The 21,935-nt window shown below is 38.9% G+C and overlaps 1 protein-coding gene across 1 annotated transcript; it reads right to left on the bottom strand.

Moving 5' to 3' along the window:
• Positions 1–247: 247 nt before the first annotated feature.
• On the bottom strand, positions 248–20,744 carry cpsf1 (cleavage and polyadenylation specific factor 1). The gene is made up of 38 exons (XM_041809946.1): positions 20,585–20,744; positions 18,029–18,194; positions 17,911–17,938; positions 17,670–17,803; positions 17,498–17,578; positions 17,260–17,411; positions 16,091–16,237; positions 15,805–15,944; positions 15,582–15,692; positions 15,377–15,470; positions 15,201–15,288; positions 13,908–14,057; positions 13,600–13,651; positions 13,423–13,496; positions 13,251–13,325; positions 12,491–12,571; positions 11,839–11,934; positions 11,503–11,718; positions 11,203–11,344; positions 9,533–9,711; positions 9,193–9,332; positions 8,911–9,091; positions 8,606–8,812; positions 8,098–8,187; positions 7,866–8,012; positions 7,577–7,729; positions 6,814–6,930; positions 6,429–6,519; positions 5,439–5,523; positions 3,854–3,995; positions 3,598–3,750; positions 3,213–3,389; positions 2,868–2,934; positions 2,729–2,776; positions 2,497–2,652; positions 1,563–1,692; positions 542–680; positions 248–453 (listed from the first exon to the last, which is right to left on the bottom strand). The coding sequence occupies exons 2-38, from the start codon at positions 18,170–18,172 to the stop codon at positions 406–408; spliced, it is 4,455 nt and encodes a 1,484-aa protein (XP_041665880.1). The 5' UTR covers positions 18,173–18,194; positions 20,585–20,744; the 3' UTR covers positions 248–405.
• Between the last annotated feature and the right edge of the window lie 1,191 nt (positions 20,745–21,935).

Below are 21,935 nucleotides of genomic sequence, written 5' to 3'. Positions count from 1 at the left end.
GGGGCACACATAAAGTCAAAATAGCCTAATTTTAAAATAATTTATTTTATCAATAAAATGCTGATAGTGATGGTGGTATAAAATTCTGTAAAATTCATATATTCACATCCTCCCAGGGCTTCTGTAATGATGTGCTTTTTAACATTTGTTTCATTCTGTCTTTTTCACTAATGTGTTGTTCTTGGTGGTGGGTCCTGAGGCAAGACCAGCTGTCTTTAAAAAAACAATAACCACACAAACACAAGGCTTGGGTAAATTACTTTTACAGATTTTTTTGTTTTTATACAAAATATCCTAAGAAAACATGACTGCTCTCTTTTTAACAACTAAGAAAGCCACAACAAAATTTTTTTTTCTTTCAGTATAAAACAGCTTTCAGTGCACAGGGCCACGGGAATGTAGATCTCAGAAATGAGCTGTGACTCTGTCGATCTCCAAAAGGTCATCCAGGATCTAGAGATGAAGAGAAGATTAAAAGAGAAGTCAATTAGAAAAAGGAAAACTAAAGTCCTTCCACTTTGTTCCCTGTTTTTACACTTACTATGTCCTGAGTGGTACCAATCTTCTTTGCCAGCTCACTGCGCTCCATTGTGCTGAGGTACAAGTACTTGTTTAAGAGTTCTCCATCCAAGATGTTTCTCACAGCGTTCTGTAAGCCTCGCCTGTCACTGTGCAGCATCCTGGATACAAGATACCGAAGGGTCAGTTAAACAGCCAGTTTCAGCTGTCACAGTCTCACCACTTGAGACACAAACACACAACTTCGCATATTTTCTGTGTAAATCACAGTATAAGAAAACAGACCCCTATCTGAACAGTCATGGTGGATAAGTGGTGGACAAAGTAAACAACCAGCTCCTTGTGTTTGCTGGGCATGCAGCAGCTGCCTGGTGTGCATTTGGAAGTGCGTCCTTTTAACAGTGTTACTCTTTGCCATAAAGATTGTTCAATGGGCTTCATTTAAATTATTTAATGCATCACATTAACCTTCCCATTTGCTTCAATTACAACTAGTTAATAAAAAATGGGTGAAAATGTTTATTAGAGATATTTTAATTTGTAAATATTATAAATCAGTACTTTCCAAAATAGTCCTGCTTTTCCCAAAGGTCTTGCACACATTCCTGCCCCGGTGCTCCCCCATTTGTATTAATGCCATGCTTTGGCCCACCTTTTCCTTCCGTGCCAGGGTCAGGAAGTGTGCTGCGCCCAAGCGTGTAATAGTGCACTCACACGGGTCAAACAAACTGGACTCCCTCCAGTTCCCTACTCTATCAAAGCCTGTACGACCTCAATTCTACAAACACAGTTTATTCTTCCAGATCAGGTTTAATTAAATTCATTGGCTGACTTATAACACAAGTAGTGAGTAAAAAGTTTAAAGAAAATTAAGTGGAGTCAAAAGTACGATATTTGTCTTTCAAGTACGTGGAGTAAAACTACTCAATTTCCCCAAAATGTTACAAAAGTAAAGTCCACATATTCAAAAATGTACTTAGGTATAGCACTCAAGTACCTTGTAACTGTCCACAACAGCTTATAATATACAGTAAAAGACAAACCTGAAGGCCTTTGGGTTCAGACCGGCATGATGAGGCAGCATTGTGTTCAGAGCATTTTGCAACATGAGCAAACGTCGGTAGGTTTTCTCCTGCATGGGAAGGAGCAAGCCAACTCCTCCATCTAGAGTTGCTGTTGGAACAGAAAAAGAGTTTTTCTTCATTGCAGGAAGATAAAGTCATCCACAGGGCATAAAGACATCCCTCCTGAAGATACACAATATAATACATCCCATCTGTGAAGTTGAACGATCTCATGACCATAGATTAAAATTAACAGTGCAGTGAGGATGTGTTCATTTACTAAAGGTGATAGAGGAGCAAAAGCAATTTATAATTTACAGCTTCCATCTGTTTAAAGATAAAACAGTCTGTATTGTTTATTTATTGTAAGTTGCTGAAGCTTGTAACTCCTTCAGAGTAGTCATAGGTGTCTTGGGGGCCTCTAGTCTTCTCCTCCTTCTTACACGTAGTTTGAAAGAATGGCCTGATCTAGTCAGATTTACACTTGCCATATTCCTTCAGTTTCTTAATGATGGATTTAACTAAACTCTGAGGGATGTTGGTTGAAAGTCACATCAAAAGGGATGAATATTTATGCAATCCCTTTTTTTCTTACATATTTTTATTTAATTGACATAACTCTGTAGAACTCTGTTTTTGCTTTGACATTTAAGATTTTTTTTTGGTGTTTCTTTTGTCATGAAAGCCAAATTATATTGGCCATGATTGGTTTATCAAATCAGTAAAAGTGTAAAACATCCAAGGCGGTGAATACTTTTTAAAGTACTGTATATGCCATTAAAATGCTCTGTACAAAAAACAGTTACCTTCATATGTTGGCTTTATTTACCACTGTTTAAACATTAAAAGACAGTGCTTTAGTTCCCCTGCATCCTTTTGTAATCAGTTAAAAGATGAACATCATTTCACTTACCAAACCATGTGATGTGCTTGTTGTCCCAGGTCAGAGACTTTTTGCTGCCAGCATCGAGCGCTCCTCTGCACGGCATCCTCCAGAAAGTGTTAATGTTCGCTCCAGCATTAAAGTCTGCTCGCCTCAGCAGGCGCATTCCTCCAAAGCTCTCTTTAGCTGCAACAACACAAAGTACATTACATCAGTGGATACGCATACAACAACTTCATCTTTCTGTTCAATAATAACATACCTTCAGGCAGATACATATAAACATAGAGGTTCTTGTCCCGATCAGACACTAAAAGTAAAAGCAGGAAATAGATGAATGAGAACAGAAGGATGTTTCATGCTAAAATAATGTTTCTTTCAAATGGAATAAAAGACATTACCCAGGAACCCAAGCTGGTTGTTGTCTACCATGAATTCAACGCTGTAAACCTCCAGGGGCTTTGCATCCTGTAGCCAAAAAAAGAAAAAAGTCACACCTTACTAAAAAAAATAGCAACTGAATTATCTCCTTTTAAAGCTGCTCTCTTTAGATAAGCATGATTGGATTCAAATACCCACAGGAGGCACATCATCAATACTCGCTTGTAAATCCTAATTAGTAAGCACTTGTGTGTGTAGTTCAGCTAATCAGTGCTCAATAACAACACTCCAGCGCTAATCTCAGATAGAGGAAACAATTCAATCCTTGCAGTAACTGAAAGGCTGCAGTGGTGCCGCTTTCTCACCCTGCTGACCAGCGACAGCGTCTTGCTCTCCTCCTGGTAGCGGAGCAGTGAGATGCTCTTCATAAGATCGGCAGCAAGGATGAAATTCTTGATGCTGATCATCTGGTGGATGTAGAGCTGAGTGTCGATGAAGGCCATGCCCGTCAGGTCGTTGTCCTTCAAGACCCACAAGAAGATCTACAAAATCACAGCGTAGGTCATACTCTTTATTACTGCGCATTTACATGTAGCATTGGATTAATTTGGCTTTATCTAGCTCTATTTCTTCGTTACAAATATACCCCATTCACTCTTCAGATCTAATCTTAAACCCAGTTCTTACGCATAGGAGTAAATTTCATTTTTCACAGCTTTTTTAGAGTTGTAACATGAGTGAGGCTCAAACCTTCTGTCCAATGGCCGACACCAGGTATCCGTTGCAGTGACACATGGCTGTCACGGGCCCCTTCTGTTCTTTCTCATACAGCACTTTGAACTTGTTCTTGGTGAGGGGCTGACCTGGCTCTGGCACCACTTCAATCACATCCAGGATCAATATCTTAACACAAGCATCAAATAAAAAGTCATCAGGATGTTATTTCCTTTCAAAGTTGTATCTTTTCAGTGCATTGAAAAGAAAAACACGCTGCTGTGCTGCTTACTCTGCCCCTGCAGGTGACCTCCTCTCCCTGCATCAGGCAGGTCCCTGCTGCCACGTAGCCCTTCAGTCCAGACACGGTCTCCTGACTCCTTAGTGCAACCGTCTTCATACAGGTTACATGTTCCCACTCCTCCAGGTCGATCCTTAAAGGGACAGAAAGGGGTCAGAGTGAAGTCTGGGCACATTCAAACACCTTGAAATAAGCCAAACAGTTCACTTTGTATGTTTCTGATGAAGAAATATACAGACACATTCTGAGGGGCCAAATACTCTCAACTTATAAATGCTTTTATAAATCATTATGTGTGTATACAACATTTTGTAGCCCCCCGGTTGAAAAATTAAACAAATGCCTGCATCCAATCTGATGACCAACAGGGATAAGTTTTTAAAGATAAAAACCTCTCTTTCTTCTGATTTCTTTTTTTCTTTAAACCACATGACCCCTTTTTTTTAGATAAAGCTGTAAAACATTTCAGGAAAGACATAGGTTTCATAAGTTTTCCTGGTGTGATGATACAGAGTGACATTATCGCCACAATAGAAACCACAAAAATGGCATATACTTAAAACATATTTTGTTGGCAATGTTCAAAAATATTGTTTCATGTTTACACAATTTGTAATGAAATTGAAAAACTCTGATATTATAAAAACTCTACACTCTCATAAAAAAAAAAAATCAAATTAGAGAATTAAGCCATGTGAGACTGTTTTCAACTTGATTCTTCATATACCCACCTCCTTGGATGTTTTACCATTTTACTGAATTTTATTGTTTTGTCATTTATTTTGTTGATTTATAAATCAATCACATTCTATAAAATTTGGCTTTTTCAACAAGTAAAACAAGCAAAAACACATTTTTAATGCTATCAAGTTAAAACAGATTTCTAAAAAGTAATGTCAATTAAATAAAAATATGTTATGTAAAATTAGTGACTGCATAAATATTCACCCCCTTCAAGTCAGTATTTAGTTGATGCATCTTTGGCTGCAATCACAGAACAAGAGCAATCAATAAACTCCTTGGAGTTACTTAGATTGTTTTTTTGTATCCATCCCCAGGCTTATACTTTTCAAGGATCTTTTCTCTGAGTTGCTTTGAGTGTCCTTTTGCCTTCATGGTGTAATGGTAGCCAGGAATACTGATTAGCCAGTGACTGGACCTTCCAGACACAGGTGTCTTTTATACTACAGTCACTTGAGACACATTCACTGCACTCAGGTGATCCTCATTTCACTAATTGTGAGACGACTAGCACCAATTGGCTGGACCTCTGCTGAATTAGGTCAATCACTTGAAAGAGCGTGAACATTTATGTAAGTGCTTATTTTACCTTATATTTTTTGTTTAGTTGACATTACTTTGTAGAAATCTGTTTTCACATTGACATTACAGAGGGCTTTTTGTTTTTGTCAAAAAAGCCAAATTATATTGACCATGAATGACTTATAAAATCAATGAAAGGATAAACCAATACTTTTAATAGGCACTGTTAAAACAAAACTTTCTTACTGAGTTAGAAATGTCTACTCATGATTCCCAGGAGCGCAACTGATACTGAAAAAAAACCTTCTTTTACCTTGTGTTGGGGATGGCCTCCCAGCTGACAGGAGAGATGAGTTGGATGGAGAACTTCTCTTGCTGAGGGTTAATGTAACGTTCATCTGCAGAGTGACAGAGGAGAAACAATAAAACTATATATACCTACAGATCTTAGCCTGACACACCAGATGGATTTGTTTCACACATCCATCTGGGAAAGCCTCAACAGGAAACATTTCAGAAAAAGGCAGAAAAAACTCGGAGTGTGATTGGGTGAACGTTCTGTCTGTCACATCTTTACCGGCCAATCAGAGCAACAAAACACGTGACGTAGCCGCTATCGAGCTGTTCGTGCGCTGCTACTGAGGAATAACATGAAACATGGCGACTATAGTCATGTAAGTACTCGACTTTTGTCATTTTTAAAAAGTAAACAACTCACTGCTATTCTTTGTTCTTCTTTAAACGAAGAAATGTTGTCAAGTTCAGATAAAACTGGCGCTTTAGCAGCATCCACACTAATCTCTTCCTTAATAACTGCACCAGCTCTTGCTGCTGCTTGTTTATGTCATGACTCTGCTGCGCTTGAAAGCACTGCCCCTAGTCGCTGATGGTCCTGTCACTTTCTAACCAGGCCCAAACGGTTCAGATGGGAGCTTTGTAAGATGGATTCGCCAGTGAGAAACAAAGAAACGGGCGTATCCATCTGCTTTGCAGAGTTATAGATCTGTAGTTGAAGAAAATAAAATAGACTGTAAAGAAATTTTCCAAAAAAATTCTAATAAACTAAAACATACCATGATCATTTTTTGCCATATAAAGTGTGTTGTGTACCTCAAACAACTTAAATACAGTAGACAGCTAAATCAAATATATAGATATTTGAATTAGTTGTGTCATTATATCATTGATGTTAACTGAAGGCAACTATTGATAAGTGGGTACTTGAGTTCATTTGGTAGGTCTGGCAGGACATTAAAGGTGAGGAAGTGGTGGAACTAATGATGTGTTTATATTCAAGTCTGACCTCGGTCAATGGTTTCGTACTCCTTCTCCTCTCCAGTCATCCTGGGGATGCGCGTGCAGGGTTCTTTCACACTTGTGCACACAGCATACACCTAAGAGGGAGAGACAGAGAGCCAAAAGCAGACAGTAAACTTCACATCAAAGTCTAATCCCTTCAAAGTCACCCTCATTGATTTTTCTCTCTTGCAGTAAGGAAAACTTTAAGGCCAGAAGGCTTTCATCCCAAACTTTTTCAAAGCTGCTTGATCGATATGCTTTCATTTTGCATCACTTTATGCAAGAGGAGGTGTGTTGGTCCAGGGAATGAGTTTTCACAGCTTGAATTTGTGTAACGTCGCTACTTCAGTGCCTCTGGTGCTGTGTGGGTTGAGTGAGAGGAGCCTTGCCTTGGATTCGACGTGGTAAGAAACGTAGTGGACGGTGCATCTAAGCGGGATTTTTCGGACTGGCCAAGGAGCATCATAGGACAGATAGGTGGGCAGAACGCTGATCCTCAGCTCACCCTGTGCAAAGAAACACATAGACAAAAATACAAAACAAAAACTTGAGAAACTGAATTACAATCACAGGAATTAGAAATGGTTCTTTTAGGATGCCTTGTTTAAGTGACTTTAAAAAGCTTAAATACTGCAAATAGCAAATCAAAGTGCAAGGACCTCATTAATTCCCCTTGTAGTTGAAGCAAAACTCATTCATTTTATACACTGACTGGTGGGTAGTCCAAAAACTGTGGTGTATAGTCATTCCAAAAAGTTAGATAAAGGAAATATTTTCAGAGGAAAAGTTACAAAAACTTTCACAAAAATGTTTTTTGTAGCAGTGTAAATGATTCTACTTGCTGCTGATTGCCATAATTAGCTTTTCTTGTACAAGTATGAGCCTGTATTTTGATTATACTTTTGCTATTCTGAATTATACTGTCCCCAAGTGAATTAGATCCATACTAAGCTCTTCTGAAATAGTCGAAAAGCATTCATTTCTCTTGATATGTTTGCTAGCTAAAATCGTAGCTTCACCATTGATAACTTATATGCTTCTGTTGATATCAGTGTGAGGGGCGTGCTGATGCTACAAGTGAAAATGGCTCATCACACAATGCAAGACAGAACACATTCTCACAACCCAAGTGACAATTAGTTCTTTGTGTACCTGTTTGTTGAAGTAGAGGAAACCTTTGGGGCAGTTGATGTTATGAAAAGGTGAGAAAGACTCAATGGAGCCATCAATGCTCATAGGATGAAGCCTCAAAGCTCCTCGAGAGGTGACCAGCATCCAGTGTGGAGACGGCCCACAGATGAACACCTGTACAATAAGCAAGAGGGCAGGAGAATTTGTAGGTCAGAGTACATGAAAGCATGTAAAAATTATTCTAAAAAGACAATGCTGGTTCTACAATATGAAAGGGAAAAATGTTCTAAAATCAATTTAACCGTCTTACCCCTGAGTACCCAGAGATGTCCTCGAAGTATCTGAATCTGGCAATCCTACTTTTCACAGTTGAACTGTCCTCTGATGCACTGCTCTCTGCCTTCTTATCCCTCTTCAGCTTTGATTTCTTTTCTCTGAAGTTAATGTTGTGGGGCACCTGTGCAGAATACAGAAAACTGATAAAGATTCACTTCATTCAAACTAGACTTGATGTTTTCAAAAGAATCAGACTACATTCTTACTTTTTTGAAGCGCACTTTCAGGTTGTTCTGTGGCTGCTGCTGATCGTAGGGGAAAGCTTCATATATAAGCAGTTCATGTTCCACATGGACCTGGAAAACAAGAAACCACAATTTATATTATCTTGTTTCTGGTTAAACATATTTTTAAATATTATTTTTATGCCATAAAACAATGTTTATAGGATGCATTTCTAATACCTATTTTTCATCTAATAAGTTGGCTTTTGATAGTTTTGCCCACTTTTAAATATGGTGCTTTAACACTATTTCTGCTTAGTGTGATTGATTATTACTTTCTGAGACATCTTTAGATTCTTCATATATATAAAGCCAGTACAACTTCACAATTTTCTTGTTTTTTGGATATGCTTTTGGTGTATAATTGCACTTAATTCAGTTTAAATAAGATTGTTCAAGACACAATCCCCTTCAGTTTCAGGGGATTAATCCAGTTAGCCACAAACACATTAATAAAATAAGCAAGGAGCTTCTTGAAGATAAAACTCACCAGTAAATACGGTCTGCTCTGGTTGTTTCCTAGTGAAACCAAAGCCACCTCTCTAACCAGTGGCATCTCTCCTTGACGGGCCACTTCCTCCTTTTTACCCTCTCCCTGCGCTGCTGATTGGCCGGATGAACTGTCCACCAGCACTCTCTGACCAACCGGGAAGTTCTTCACCAGGAACACTAAGCGCCAGTCTGGCAGCTGGTAAATCTGTAATATTTACCAAAAAGGAGAGTGACTGGAGGAAAGTTCTGAAAAAGGCATTTTATTATCAGATGTATTATTGTGATGTAAATACGTCCCCATACCTCCATTACACCATTCTCTCTGGTGATCATGCACCAATGGCTGGGCTCTGCTTTGCTCAAGCTGCCCTCACTTCCAGAGGGGGCCGGTAATCCAGAGCTGCGGATCAATTCCTCCTTTGCTGATGCTGTGCTAGCATTTGAGTCTCCATACAGCATTTCCTCCTCGTCATCCACTGCGTTGCTATAGACACACATTTAAAGTCAATGAAGAAAGCATACAGTAAGTCTCTGACTAATTGTAAATAAGAGACAGGCAGCATTATGAATGTATATTCTGTTTACCTGAGGTCCTGAATGATGGTCTCTGCTTCAGACTGACTCCTGATGATTGTGTCCTCTTTGACTGAGCAGCTCACTCTGTTTTCTGTGGTGAACATCCCGCTTACATCACGGTATGCACACAATGCTATCACACGAGATTGCTGTTGAATAAGAAGCAGTTTTAAACAAGTTTAGCACAATAAGATCAATTTCAGCCATTTAATCTTAAAGAGTAAGCTTAATGATGTTGCGGATCTGCATGTTTTGTGACACTGCTGAGACAGGAGAACATGTGAATGAGAGCTTCTGTTCTGCCAGCAGGGGGCGTGTTTGTCTTAAAGAATTTAGATGCTTTACTCACTGTAGAGATCTGTGGCTTCTGCAGAGCCAAGCGATGTGTCTTCCCCATATATGTGTCTGTCTTTAGCACAAACATGGTGACCACTCCCTCTGCTGTCATGATGACCACATAAGGGTCCGCCACAGAGCAGTGCACTATGGGAGAGCCCAGATCCACAGGGATGAAGTGGAGCTGTGTCACTAGAGGCATAAATACAGAAAGTACTTGTCAATAAAAAAGGTTGGCATCATGTTAAAGAGGAAAATTGTACTATTTTTAAAAACTCATTTAGGGAAATGTACAGTATATTCAGAAAGTATTTAGAAGTTTTGTAACCTTGTAAAAAAGAAGAAACTGAAAGATCACACTGCTTAAAGTATTCAGACCCTTTATAACAACACTTGAAATTTAGTTAAGCTTCCTCCCATTTCTCAGGATCAAAGCTGAGATGTTTCTACACCTTGATTGGAGTCCACCTTAAATTAAATTGATTAGACATAGGCACAAAGGCACACAGCTCTCTCTAGAAGGCCTCACAGCTGACAATGCATATCAGAGCAAAAACCAAGCCATGGGGTCAGAGACAGGATTGTTGACAGGCAATGATATGGGCAAGGCTAGAAAAAAGTTCTGTTGCACTGAAGGATCCCAGGAGCACAGCAGCCTCCATAATTCTCAAATAGAAGACCAGAACTCAACCAGGACTTTTCCAAGTGCTGGTCACCCTGCCAAACTGAGCAATAAGGGGAGAAGGCCCTTCGTAAGGTGACCATGAACCCCATGGTCACTCTGTAATCAAGAGGTCCTGTTTGCAGATGGGACAAAGTTACAGAAAGACAACCATCACTGCAGCTCTCCACTGATCTGGACTAATGACAGAGGGGCTGGACGGAAGCCTCTCTTCAATGCAAAACACATGAAAGCCCACTTGGCCTTTGTGCCTCTCCAAATCATATTTATTTTATTTATTTAACCTTTATTTAACCAGATACGTCCCATTGAGATCGAGATCTCTTTTAAAAGGTAGGTTGATATCCAATCAATTTGTCTGATTTAGTGCCCAAATTAGTGGAGGGCTGCAGTGAAAGTTGTCCTCCTGGAACTTTGTCCATCTCCACACAGGATCTCTTGATTGTCTCTTGATCACCTCTTTTACGAAGGGCCTTCTCTTCTGATTGCTCAGTTTGGCTGGGCAACCAGCTCTTTAATGACAATAAAAATAGATTTTTTTCGACTTTAGCAACAGGCTACAACATAACAGAATTGAAAAAAGGGAAGGGGTCTGAATGCCCTGTGTACTGTGTATCGCCATTTAGCTAAAATATATTGAGATACGATTATTGGTTCATATTGCCCAGTCCTGACTCTACTTCACAAATCATGGAAAAGCAGAAGCCCCTGTGTTCTGCCAGATGAACTGACGTTATCATTATATCTGGTGGCTACAAGGAAAAGGGTGCATGAGCAATTTACATTAAAATGATATCACACAAAAAAAAATTTCTCTGTTTGATCAGGTTCCATGGCATATTACACTCTAGCTTATACAGCATTTTTTCTTCACATGTATTAATTCTAAAACTTTGTATTGAAAGACATCTAGACCCCAAGATCTGGGGAAAAAAAATCGGTCCACAGCATAACATTACTGGCAACTACATTGACCAAAAGTGTCCCCTCCCCAATCTTACCTCCTTCCAGCAGTCGAATACCCATAGGTGAGACCTGGATGATGTACTTGTTGTTACCAATGTTTCCAGCAAACACAGTGGGACCCTGCGTAGCAAAACCACTGGTGTCCAACTCCATGATCTCCTGACCCGTTTGAAGGATCTATATAAAAACACAACAAAGATCTTGAAGGTAAAATCTAAATAAAAGGATGGTAAGTTTAGATTTTTCTAAATTTTCAGAGTACAATTTTTTCTTACTATATAACTGTATTATTTTTATCTGCCATACATCAAATATGCACTGAGGTGCAGTTTTACCATTGTTGAATCCTCCCTGCTCAGGATGAGAAAGCCATGCTTCTTTGTATCATCCTCCAAGGGAGCCTCTGTCTTCTCTGCCTCTTTCTCCTCTTTTTCTTTTTCTTTCTCTTTCTCTGTCTCCTCCTCCTTCTCCTCTTTGTCCTTTTCTTCCTCTTCACCATCCTCACCAGTCTCTGTTTCTGTCCCTTCTTCTGAATCAGAGCTTTTTACAGGCTGAAAAAGACAAAACACCTTAATGAAAAAAAATCAAAAGCTTTGAGCATGAGTGACAGACCACATCAACATTAATTTCAATGAAAACTGAAAGCTGAGAGTCAGACCAAAAAAACATACTTTTTTGTCTTCCTTTACTTCACTTGAGATGACTGTCCACATGTCGTGGCAACCCGGCAACTCAAATGTAGTTACTACTTGGGGCCGGATGCTTCTCTGAGAACACAATGACAGTGAATAAACAGAAGATAAAGCTGGAGACAGAACACTGTATATTTTCTGGCAAAACAAACTTCCATGTATGAAGCTATAAAAGCATATGCTGACAAGATTGTGTCTGGGTTGTTTACAGGCCACTCCATCGATCTCTGAGGCAGCCCTGGTAAACCCAGACTTTACTGTCGCACCATCACTGGACCTGTGGCAGACGGCCCTCACTACCACAGGTTACTGTTATGGTGCACGAACACTGACAATACACTGACACATACATGCAAAAGCACTGAGAGGCAAGTGGAAAAAAAAGTGCTCCATTGTCTGTCAAGTCTGGTCTAAATTAGATCTAAAAAAAATCTAAATAAAAAGCGAAAAACATTCAACAAATATCTTCAATGTATCAGAGCTTTTGTACACATGCACAGACACATGAGAGGCAACTATTTTGATGAGAAGAATCACTCAAACTTTTTTTTCTTGCTTGCTGCTCAGAGCTTCAGTAAAACATGAAAGCACATCCATTAATGTAATAAATAACAGAGGAGGGAGTATTTACTTGGAGTACGGACAGTGCACCATTCTTGCCGTAGCCAGAGCACACCACAACTTCCAGGTCAGGCTCCGGGTTGCTCTGAAACTGTGGGTACAACGAGAGCCAAGTCAAAAAATCTCTAAATAAGGGCCTTCAACAGACTGAACTTGAGAAAACTAAATAATCATATTTTTTAAGCTGATGTTTAATTCAGTCATTTTGCATTACACTTACTTTTAAGTTGGAATTCTAGAGTCCTGGTTTAAGAATCAGATAAATGCTTTCACTTTAATTTTTTAAGTAAGTACTGCACTGCTACCCCAGTGTGGCCTGAAATCATGACTGAGAACCTCAAAGTTCTTCTGTGAAACATAATGTGTACCACTGTTAAAAGTGTGTAGGAGTGCATGTACAGAATGACTGACCCCCAGTTAATGTGACTGCTGCACTTTTTAGGAGGGCTTAGGTAGGTAGTTTACCTCTTGTTGAGAAAAAAATCTGCTTTCTCTAAAGACAATAAGGAACCTCTGACAAATAAATTTAGCTGAACCACAGAAAAAAAGAAAGATGCTAATTAAAAGTATCCAAATGGATACATGCAACACCAGCAAACAAAATAGCATGCAATTAATGTAATTTTAAAAATTAATGCATTAATTTCTGCCCTTAACTGCATCATTATTAAATTGTTTATGATGAAAACCAACATTAATTCCAACTCATATAAAAAATGGAACCAGATATTGCCAAATGAACTACTTAACAACTGTTTTAATGCATTTACCTCTTCAGAAAGGAAGGCAGGCTCACCCATGGATGCATTTGCACAAGGTCCAATGTTGAGAATGCTATCACACACCTGTATGAAGAAGAAGGAAAATACCCCTCAGTAAACTTCCTGAAGACCATAACTTCCACAAAAAGCTATTAAGCCGTTGGGCTTAAATTTTTCTTACCTCAAAGGAGTAGGTGGCCAGCTGAGTGCCTGACTGGGCCTCACTTCCATACACTTCTATCTCATCCACTTCATCTAGAAAACAAAAAAGTAAAATAAATAAATAATTGGAATACATTGTGAAACATCACAGAGAGAGAGAGATTGGCATACAAAATAATATACTGTATTAGCATACCTGTCCAGTTGGTGGAGGATTCCACACGCTTCTTTTTGCTTGGAGGTTCTTCCTAAAATTAGTTATTACACAGTTGTGTGTTATTTTGAGGACAGGATGTAACATAAAACTAAAATCATCCCACAGACTGTACATGCTGCATAACCTTACTATACAAGACACAAACCAATTTATCTCAACTAAATACAACTTCACAATCATCAAAGTAAAAAGCTAAGAATTAACATGTTTATTTCACCAGTATTTATACTGTTAGGTGCATCTAAAAAATAAAATAAAACTCTTCTTTTACGCAGTAGCAAACTTACCTGTTTCTCTTTCTCTTTTTCTTTATCTTTGTCCAGCTTTTCACTGCCTTCTTCTGCTGGCGTCTCCTGAAGTTTCTCAGTGTATTTCAAAAGCAGTGAATTACCAAGGCGGGAACCCAGGAAAAGGTAGCCAGGTTCCATTGTCACCATCTGGAGACAGAAAGCCAAGAGTAGCTTCAGGTAATGCAATAGTTGCATTAGGTTATCCAGACGAATAGGCCCCAGGTGGTATCGTAGAAAGTATCAGCATTGTCACTAACTTGAGCTTGAATGTGTGCAGTGATGCTGTTTAGGCAATAATGGCCATGTGGTAGAGATTGTGTCAAATAAATGGGGGTTTTCTATTACATTGAGTGGCTTGGTTTGAATCGGCATGGCAGCCCCACGGCAGGGGATTTGCATTTCCACCACAACCGAGCTACCTGTTTGAGGGCCCGTCTAGGCCGATGATGCAGTGTTTTGAGTCGATGATGTTAAAATACCTGCACTTCAGTCAGCTTTGTTTTGTTCAATCAGAAGAAGAAGCACCCATTGTTTCTACTTCAAAGTTTCTTCTTCTATTTGTAATCTGGCTGGTATTTTAAAGTTTGGTGCAGCAGTTGCTACTTAAACAAGTGGCACTTAAGTAAAGAAATGGCATACTTGGAGGGGGCAGGCATGCTTAGACCTTGCTCCAGAGCAGAACCAACCTGGGCGTACCAGAGTAGCCCAGTGCAGCCAATCTGGTGATGATAAAGTAAATCAGCACGGCTTGGATTGGATCGGTGTGGCCAAAAGTCATTGTAAAGAAGCCCCAAAAGTGTGTGTAGGTAGTGTGAGCTAGCAGGAAGGACCGGGTCTAGGATGCCTGAGCTTACTATCCTGCCTTATCGAGGTGCGGTGGGGCTCATTGGTTGAAACATGAGTGAAAGTAGGTCAGGCAGGTCACTTGAAATCTCTGGTGATGCTTTGACTTTTTGCTGCCAACTGGTCTACACAGTTGAGTTTTGGGGCCAATATCAAAAGTATAATTGGGTTCAGGGGTTTCTTAACTGAGCGTCCACCTTTCAATCCTGTACAAGTATCCTGTGTTTAATTCAAATTGGCTTAATTTCCCTGCAAAATACATTTTGATTTGATGGTAATTTGTTTACCTTTCAGTCACTTCAAATTTTAAGCTCTGACACAAAGCTTAAAATCCACCCCTGTGAAAACCTACTCTCTCCAGGCTGTTGTGTTTATCCACTAAAACAAATAAAAGATCAATTGTTAAATAAAGATGCATCCTTGCTCAAAGCTTTACACAGAACTTACACAAGTTGTGAGGACACTGGCGGCAGCTTTGTCAAAGTGGAAAGCCCGGACGCTCCTCATGCCGTCAGTTATGAGGGTCAACACGTAACTGCAAGACAACAACAGCCAGTGAAAATTCATGAACTCCCACCTTTGTTTATTTTTGTGAACTTCTGATGGAGACCGTACGCACTCACATTTCTCCTCCCTTCAAAGAGATGACCATTTTGTCGTAGGCAATGAAGTCAGACTGTGAACAGTCCAGTGTGATCTTCACTTCATCCTGCACACCTGGTAAACCAAATAATACAATTCACTGACAAAAGCTATGAAGCCCAAAGTATGTTAAATCCACATCAAAGAAACAAGAACAGGTGTGCGTTTTAGGATGAATATGCTTACGCAAAGGGAATGCCGTGGTCCCAACTGTCTGAGAATTCAGAGAAACTCCATACGGTGGAACACTCTGGTTGAGATACAGCAATGAATTCACAGCAAATACCACAACACCACCTGAAAGACAGAGTGTTAATCAATACATTCAAAAGACATTATTTTTAACTGGCAACTGAACAATAACAATTGTCCATAAGTGGTCCCAAAGGAGAGTTTTCACTGAGCTTACCAATGGGTTTAGGAACAGCCATGACCTGTGTACAGTCAAAGGGCAGATTACTCAGAGACCAGATGACAGGATGAACCTTCTGCATTATGTTGAGGGAGATGGCAACTATACTGCAAGTGTCCTGGCGCACAGCCACACGCCTGTCAGTAGAATCCAAAAAAGTTGACAAGAGTAAAAGGAATAAGGTCTATTTCTGCAGAAAGCTATAACAATACTTTCAGTAGGAACATATTCCAAAATGTACTAGTTTGTAAAAATCAGTGGATAATATTGTTGGTGGACTCACCCAGGCCATGTCTGGTTGGGTTCAAACAGAATAAGTAATGTTGGTTCGTAGTAGCCATGGAGGAACTTCATGTCAATTATGTTCAGCAGCTTCTCGTCCAGCTCGCGGACATCAATGATGTAGCTGGGCAGGAAGCTGGATTTAGGCCTGTGGATTGAGAAAAAGACATGGATGTGCTCACAACAAAACAGTAAAGCTTACTTGTGTGTCACATCTTTTAAACAAAATCTGTTCACATAGAAAGTAAAGTGTCCAGTGTCAGATCATTTTTGTCAATTAAAGCTTTTCTAACTCTTGTTTTTGTTTACCTAATAATGATGACCGCCTGAGATAAACCCCCAAACAGATTTTAGACTGAAGGGTTAACAGTTTAATGATATTGTGATATGGTAAGATTTTCACTTAGTAAAAAAGACACACCTTCAGATAACATTTATCATTGTTGCCCTGTTTAACTGTCTTTTAACAGTCTCTCTTCTTCAGCATCTCTCTCAATCCCTTCATCTGCTGGAGTGCATCTTCAGCAGATGACTGTTCAACATGAGCCTGTTCTGTTTGAGTATTTTTTTCCCTTTTTGCTTGGTAAAATGGGGGTTTCCTTGCCCCTGAAACCGAGTTTGTTGTTTATGGTGGATCAGTGTTGGGGCTTTGTAAATAATATAGCATAGAGTACATTCTATACTTCCTCTGTAAGTTAAATGTCTTGAGAAAACATTAAGAATTAGAGCAGTATAAATAAAGACAAACTAATTGGTTAAAATTACAATGTAGTTACCAGCATGATACTGTAAAGTAACTGAATAGCAAATATAATTTCAGTGAAGAATATTGACAGCATTGTACGTTGTTTACCAATTCTAACATGGACCATTCTGTTTGAAGCTGTGAAGCTGCACTAAAGCCAGTTATAGCCAGTTAAACCAGCAACACAACTTATGGAGCTCAGGTGGACAAGTGTTTAGGTTGCACACCATGTACGCAGCAGCCCAGGTTCAACCCCAGCCTGCTGCTCCTTTCCTGCACGTCTCTACCCCACTCTCTCTCACCCCCTTTCCGATTCTCTCTACTGTCCTCCTCTATCGATAAAGGCATAATAGGCCAAAATGAAATCTTAAAAAAAACCCAAACAAACAAAAGATAATGATATACAAAGGGCTACAAAAGCATACCCTTCTCCAACTCCACCCTCCTGTTCATCAGCCAGAGTGTCTTTCCTGAATGGCAGCACCACAAGCTTGGTGCCATATACGAGCATTACAGCACAGCGATTCTCTGGATCAACACGGACGATGGGAATATGAACATTCTGTACAAAACCATCCTGAAATAATGAAGAAAAGCAATTTATAGGCTTGTTTGTGGAAACTTTTTTTAATACAAAAATGCTCTTTGACTGTTTCTAAATACCCTGAGCTCTGGTTCCTCGAAGAAATGGAGAGACAGGGTCTTAAGGTCATGTGTCCCTGGATCATACTCCACTACAGATAGCTGGTGAAAGAAAAAAACAACACCAATGATCGATCGACAGTTACTATAGACAATTATAAAGAAATCTTGTGCACAGCTGAAACAATGATACCTTGGCATCTTTGAAACTGAGAAGAAGTGCATCTCTACTGGCTCCTACAAGCTGCACACTGGCCATAGACATGACATTGCCAAAAAGAGAAAAAGATGCCACTTGCTCCAGTTTCTCCTTACGGGATTTGGAATCTGTAGATGACAAAACAAGTGATGTTTGACCACATATGCATATGTCTTAAGTTTGTATGATTTAGAGACAATAGAGTATGCGCTTTGAGTATGACTTCTAGACGTACCTGAAGACTTATCAGCCTTTGATGAACTCTTAAATGAAAAAAACAAAAGTGTTACACACATTACAGAAAGATTTTCATTGCTACTTGTATTTCAAAACTTCATGAAGAGTAGAATTACCTCCACATCATGGATAATCCTGTAGACAAACAGCTGAGATGTTCCAGCAACAACCAAGTTCTTCTCCTTGCTGGAAATAAAGTTGCAGTAGACAGAAAACTCCACCGCAGTGGGTGTGTGAGCTTGTCTGTATACAGCATACATCCTGGAAGGACTCCCTCAGCATCTGAAAAAAAAAGCATTCATTCAAGCTCTCTTTAAAGCACTCTGTTTCAGGAAGAAACATGCATTAACAGAAACACAGCCGAACTAAATTCCAATTCCCAAAAAGTTGGGGCATTGTGTAAAATGTAAATAAAAACAGAATGCAAGGATTTGCAAATCTCATTAATCCATATATTATTCACAATAGAGCATAAACAACATATCAGATGTTGAATCTGAGACATTTTACCATTTAATGAAAAATATAAGCTCATTTTGAATTTGATGGCAACAACACATATCAAAAAAGTAAGAACAGGGCAATAAAAGGTTGGAAAAGTAAGACAAACAACTGGAGAATTTGAAACCAATAAAGGTTGACTGGCAACAGGTCAGTAACATGACTGGGTGTAAAAGGAGCATTTCAGAGAGACAGAGTCTCTAAGAAGCAAAGATGCAGAGAGTTTGCAGATCTGTGATGTGTCTTAAATTGTGGAACATTTTCAGAAAAATCTTCCACAACATACAAAATACTTTGAATATCCCACCTTCTACAGTACATGATATTCTCAAAAGATTCAAAGAATATGGAGAATTCTCTGTGAACAAGGAGCAAGGTCACAGGTCAATATTGTATGCTGATCTTCGGGCTTTCAGGTAGCACTGCATTACAAACAGGCATGGTTCTGTGCTAGAGATCCCTGCATGGGCTCAGGAACACTTCCAGAAATCACTGTCTGTCAACACAGCTTGCCATGCCATCCACAAATGCAAGTAAAAGCTGTGCCACACAAAGAAGAATCCGTATATGAACATGATCCAGAAACACTGCCATCTCCTCTGGGCTAAAGTTAATTTAAAATGGACTGAGGCAAAATGGAAAACTGTTCTGTGGTCTGAGTTAAAATGTGAGATTCGTTTTTGGAAACTAGTCATTTTGTCCAGCAGACTAAAGAGGAAAGGAACCATCCAATTTTGCACAGTTTAAACCTGCACCTCTGATGGTATGGTGTTGCATTAGTGCCTACGGCATGGGCAATTTACACGTCTTGAAAAGCACTGTCAATTCTAAAAAGTATATTGAGGTTTTAGAGCAACATATGCTCCCATTCAGATAACATCTCTTTCAGGGAAGGCCTTGCATATTTCAGCAAAACAATAGTTAACCACATACCACATCCATCACAACAGCATGGCTTCAAAGTAGAAAAAACTTTTACCAACAGAAACCATTTAGAGTATCATCAAAAGTAAAATCCTTCAAAGAGTCTGACATCAGACAAGAATGGGACAACATTCTTCTCCCAGGCATCCAGCAACGGGTCTTCTCACTTCCCAGATGTTTACAGACTGTTGTCAAAAAAGAGAAGGTGCTACACAATGGTAAACATGGTCCTGTCTCTACTTTTTTGATGTGTTGCTACCATCAAACCTTAGGGGCTAACACTTTTATTTAACAAGGTTAAATGTCTCAGTGGCATCTGATTATGCTACGTTTTATTGTGAATAAAATATGGGTTTATAAGATTTGCAAATCATTGCATTCTGTTTTTATTTATATTCTACACAGTGCCCCAACTTTTCTGGAATTGTGGTTGTAGAACCTGGTTACTTTCTGGAAAGTGGAATAAACAATATTTGCATCTTTGGATTAATTCATGAGAAGCCATAAATTTAGCTTTTTGTTTTTCTCTACCCATCTCGACTCCAGACACAGCTCTGGTAGACTCCTCAGTATCAGTCTGGTTTCTGCCTGTTAAATGAGGGTTTCCTTCCACTGTACCTTTGCTAAACGTTGTTAAGAACTATGCCCGTAGTGTTGGGTCTGTATGCTATCACAAAAGATGAATTTGCGCTATATAAATGGTTGTTTAGAGAAAGACTCAACTCTAAATCATTTGTATTTGATATCTTGGCAACATATAGCAGTTTTGGTTTTGGTAAACTGTGGCATTATGAATTCAGGTAATGTCTTAACGCATAGTTCTCTTACTCTACAATTACAAGCTACATAATGCATTTTTTCTCTTTGACATTATTAAACAACCAGCTATGCATTATTTTATATAAACATATCATGAATGTGATGAGGAAAAAAGATTAACAAACGCTTACTGACATATTGTACTGAATATAGCATTAGGCTCCAGCAACCAGCATAATAAATCCCGCTATCACCACAGCCTCACACTGAATTAATTAAACACACATATAGTACAACCTATTCAGTAATTTTGTTCTGACTTGTGGGGCTCTCTGCCATTAGTTAGCTACACCTACCCAAGGCATGAGAAGTCCGGTAGCGTTAGCCAAGTTAGCAACGTGCTAAAGAGGCAACTAGCATCAATGGAACAGCGCAGTGCCTGCACCTGACATGTTTTAGCGGATTCTGAATTAAACTTGTCAACCTACCTATGTCAAAGACGTTATCGGAGTCTGTCGCTTTGATGGTCTGTATTCGTTTTACATTTGAGGTTTCATATTTTGTGTATTTCTTACTTTAACCAGCTTTCTATGAGCTAGGTAAGCTAGCATTAAGTTTTTGTGTTGGTGCCGCTGCTGTCTTCTTCGTTTGTTCTTTTCCGGTAGCCTCGTTACTATGAGACGCATTGCTGCCCCCCATGTTTCAAATGTCCGTGAGAGCTGCACTGCACATGTTGGTTAGTTTGAATAGAAGAAGAGTTTTGGTCAGTTCTACAGGAACGTGCTTTTTTTTTTTTTATCTAGTCTTTGACAAAATATTTCACACGGGAAAAAACTAATATATACACGAACTTCAGATATATTGTCCTAAAAACATATGACAACAAAATGTAAACTCCATATTATAAAACAGATCATGAAAGTAAATTTCCCCTTAATGTCACTGGTGTTAAAACAGGCAATTATTTTGACTTCCTGCACCTCTTTCTGATGCAGAAATGCCCAGGACAAGTCCAGAAATTCTTCATTTTTGTTTACTAAAAATTAAAATATAAAATTATCCATTGATCTCATGTGAATTTCTAGGTAGCGTCACTGGTGTTACCAACTTTTTTGGTCAGGAAATTATATAAAAATAGATTATATACAGATTGAATATATCCTGCGCATATGGTATGATTCTATGTTGTACTCATTTTCTAAAACAATGTTTTATTTTTTTTGTTTGTTTTTTTTTTGTTTTTTTGTTTTTCTTTCAGTTTCTAACACTGGTGCATTAACAATGTCAAATAACTCCAACACTGAAAGCCATTTACTCTGAGTGGAGTTAAAATTACTCTCTGAGTGTTAGAATTACACTAACATTCAACACTCTAGTTTTGCTGTGTAGGCTACAAATCACTTCTAGTACGACCAAAGAAATGCATGTTTTCGAGTTGTTTAATTGTGCTGTTTTTATAAAGTAATCAACAATTCAAAGAAAAACTGTAAGTACTTCTTCAACATACCAGAAACCATCTGCACCACCAGAGTTTGGACTGCATGGGGGGCGAAATATAGCTGAGGTGAGACACTCAAGATTCACTGACCATACTCCTATATGACACATTTCTAGATTGAATATATTTTGCTTTGATTCATTTAGTAGTCTCTCCTTATTGAAACTCTTCATGTAAAGTCTAAAACCTAAGACAGAAGTTTCCTTCCTCTAATATACTGTGTGTAAATAAGTTCAAATATCTAAATTTGCTCTTATTGCCTTGAAATATTTGGACTTAGTATTTGACTTAGTAACTGCAACATGTGGCTCTTTTGTGATGATTTGTAGCTCTTTCATGGC

The sequence above is a fragment of the Cheilinus undulatus genome, linkage group 16 (assembly GCF_018320785.1).
Source record: "Cheilinus undulatus linkage group 16, ASM1832078v1, whole genome shotgun sequence".
In the NCBI taxonomy this organism is placed as follows: domain Eukaryota; kingdom Metazoa; phylum Chordata; class Actinopteri; order Labriformes; family Labridae; genus Cheilinus; species Cheilinus undulatus.
Note: the sequence above shows the minus strand (reverse complement) of the source record. Positions and strands in the feature narration are given on the sequence as shown.

Coding starts and splice junctions, on each gene's coding strand:
- cpsf1 (XM_041809946.1), bottom strand. CDS start 18,172: ATGTATGCTGTATACAGACAAGCTCACACACCCACTGCGGTGGAGTTT. Junction 8,188..8,605: donor AGAGCAGACCGTATTTACTG/GTGAGTTTTATC, acceptor CTTGTTTTCCAG/GTCCATGTGGAACATGAACT. Junction 681..1,562: donor CTGAACCCAAAGGCCTTCAG/GTTTGTCTTTTA, acceptor TCTTGTATCCAG/GATGCTGCACAGTGACAGGC.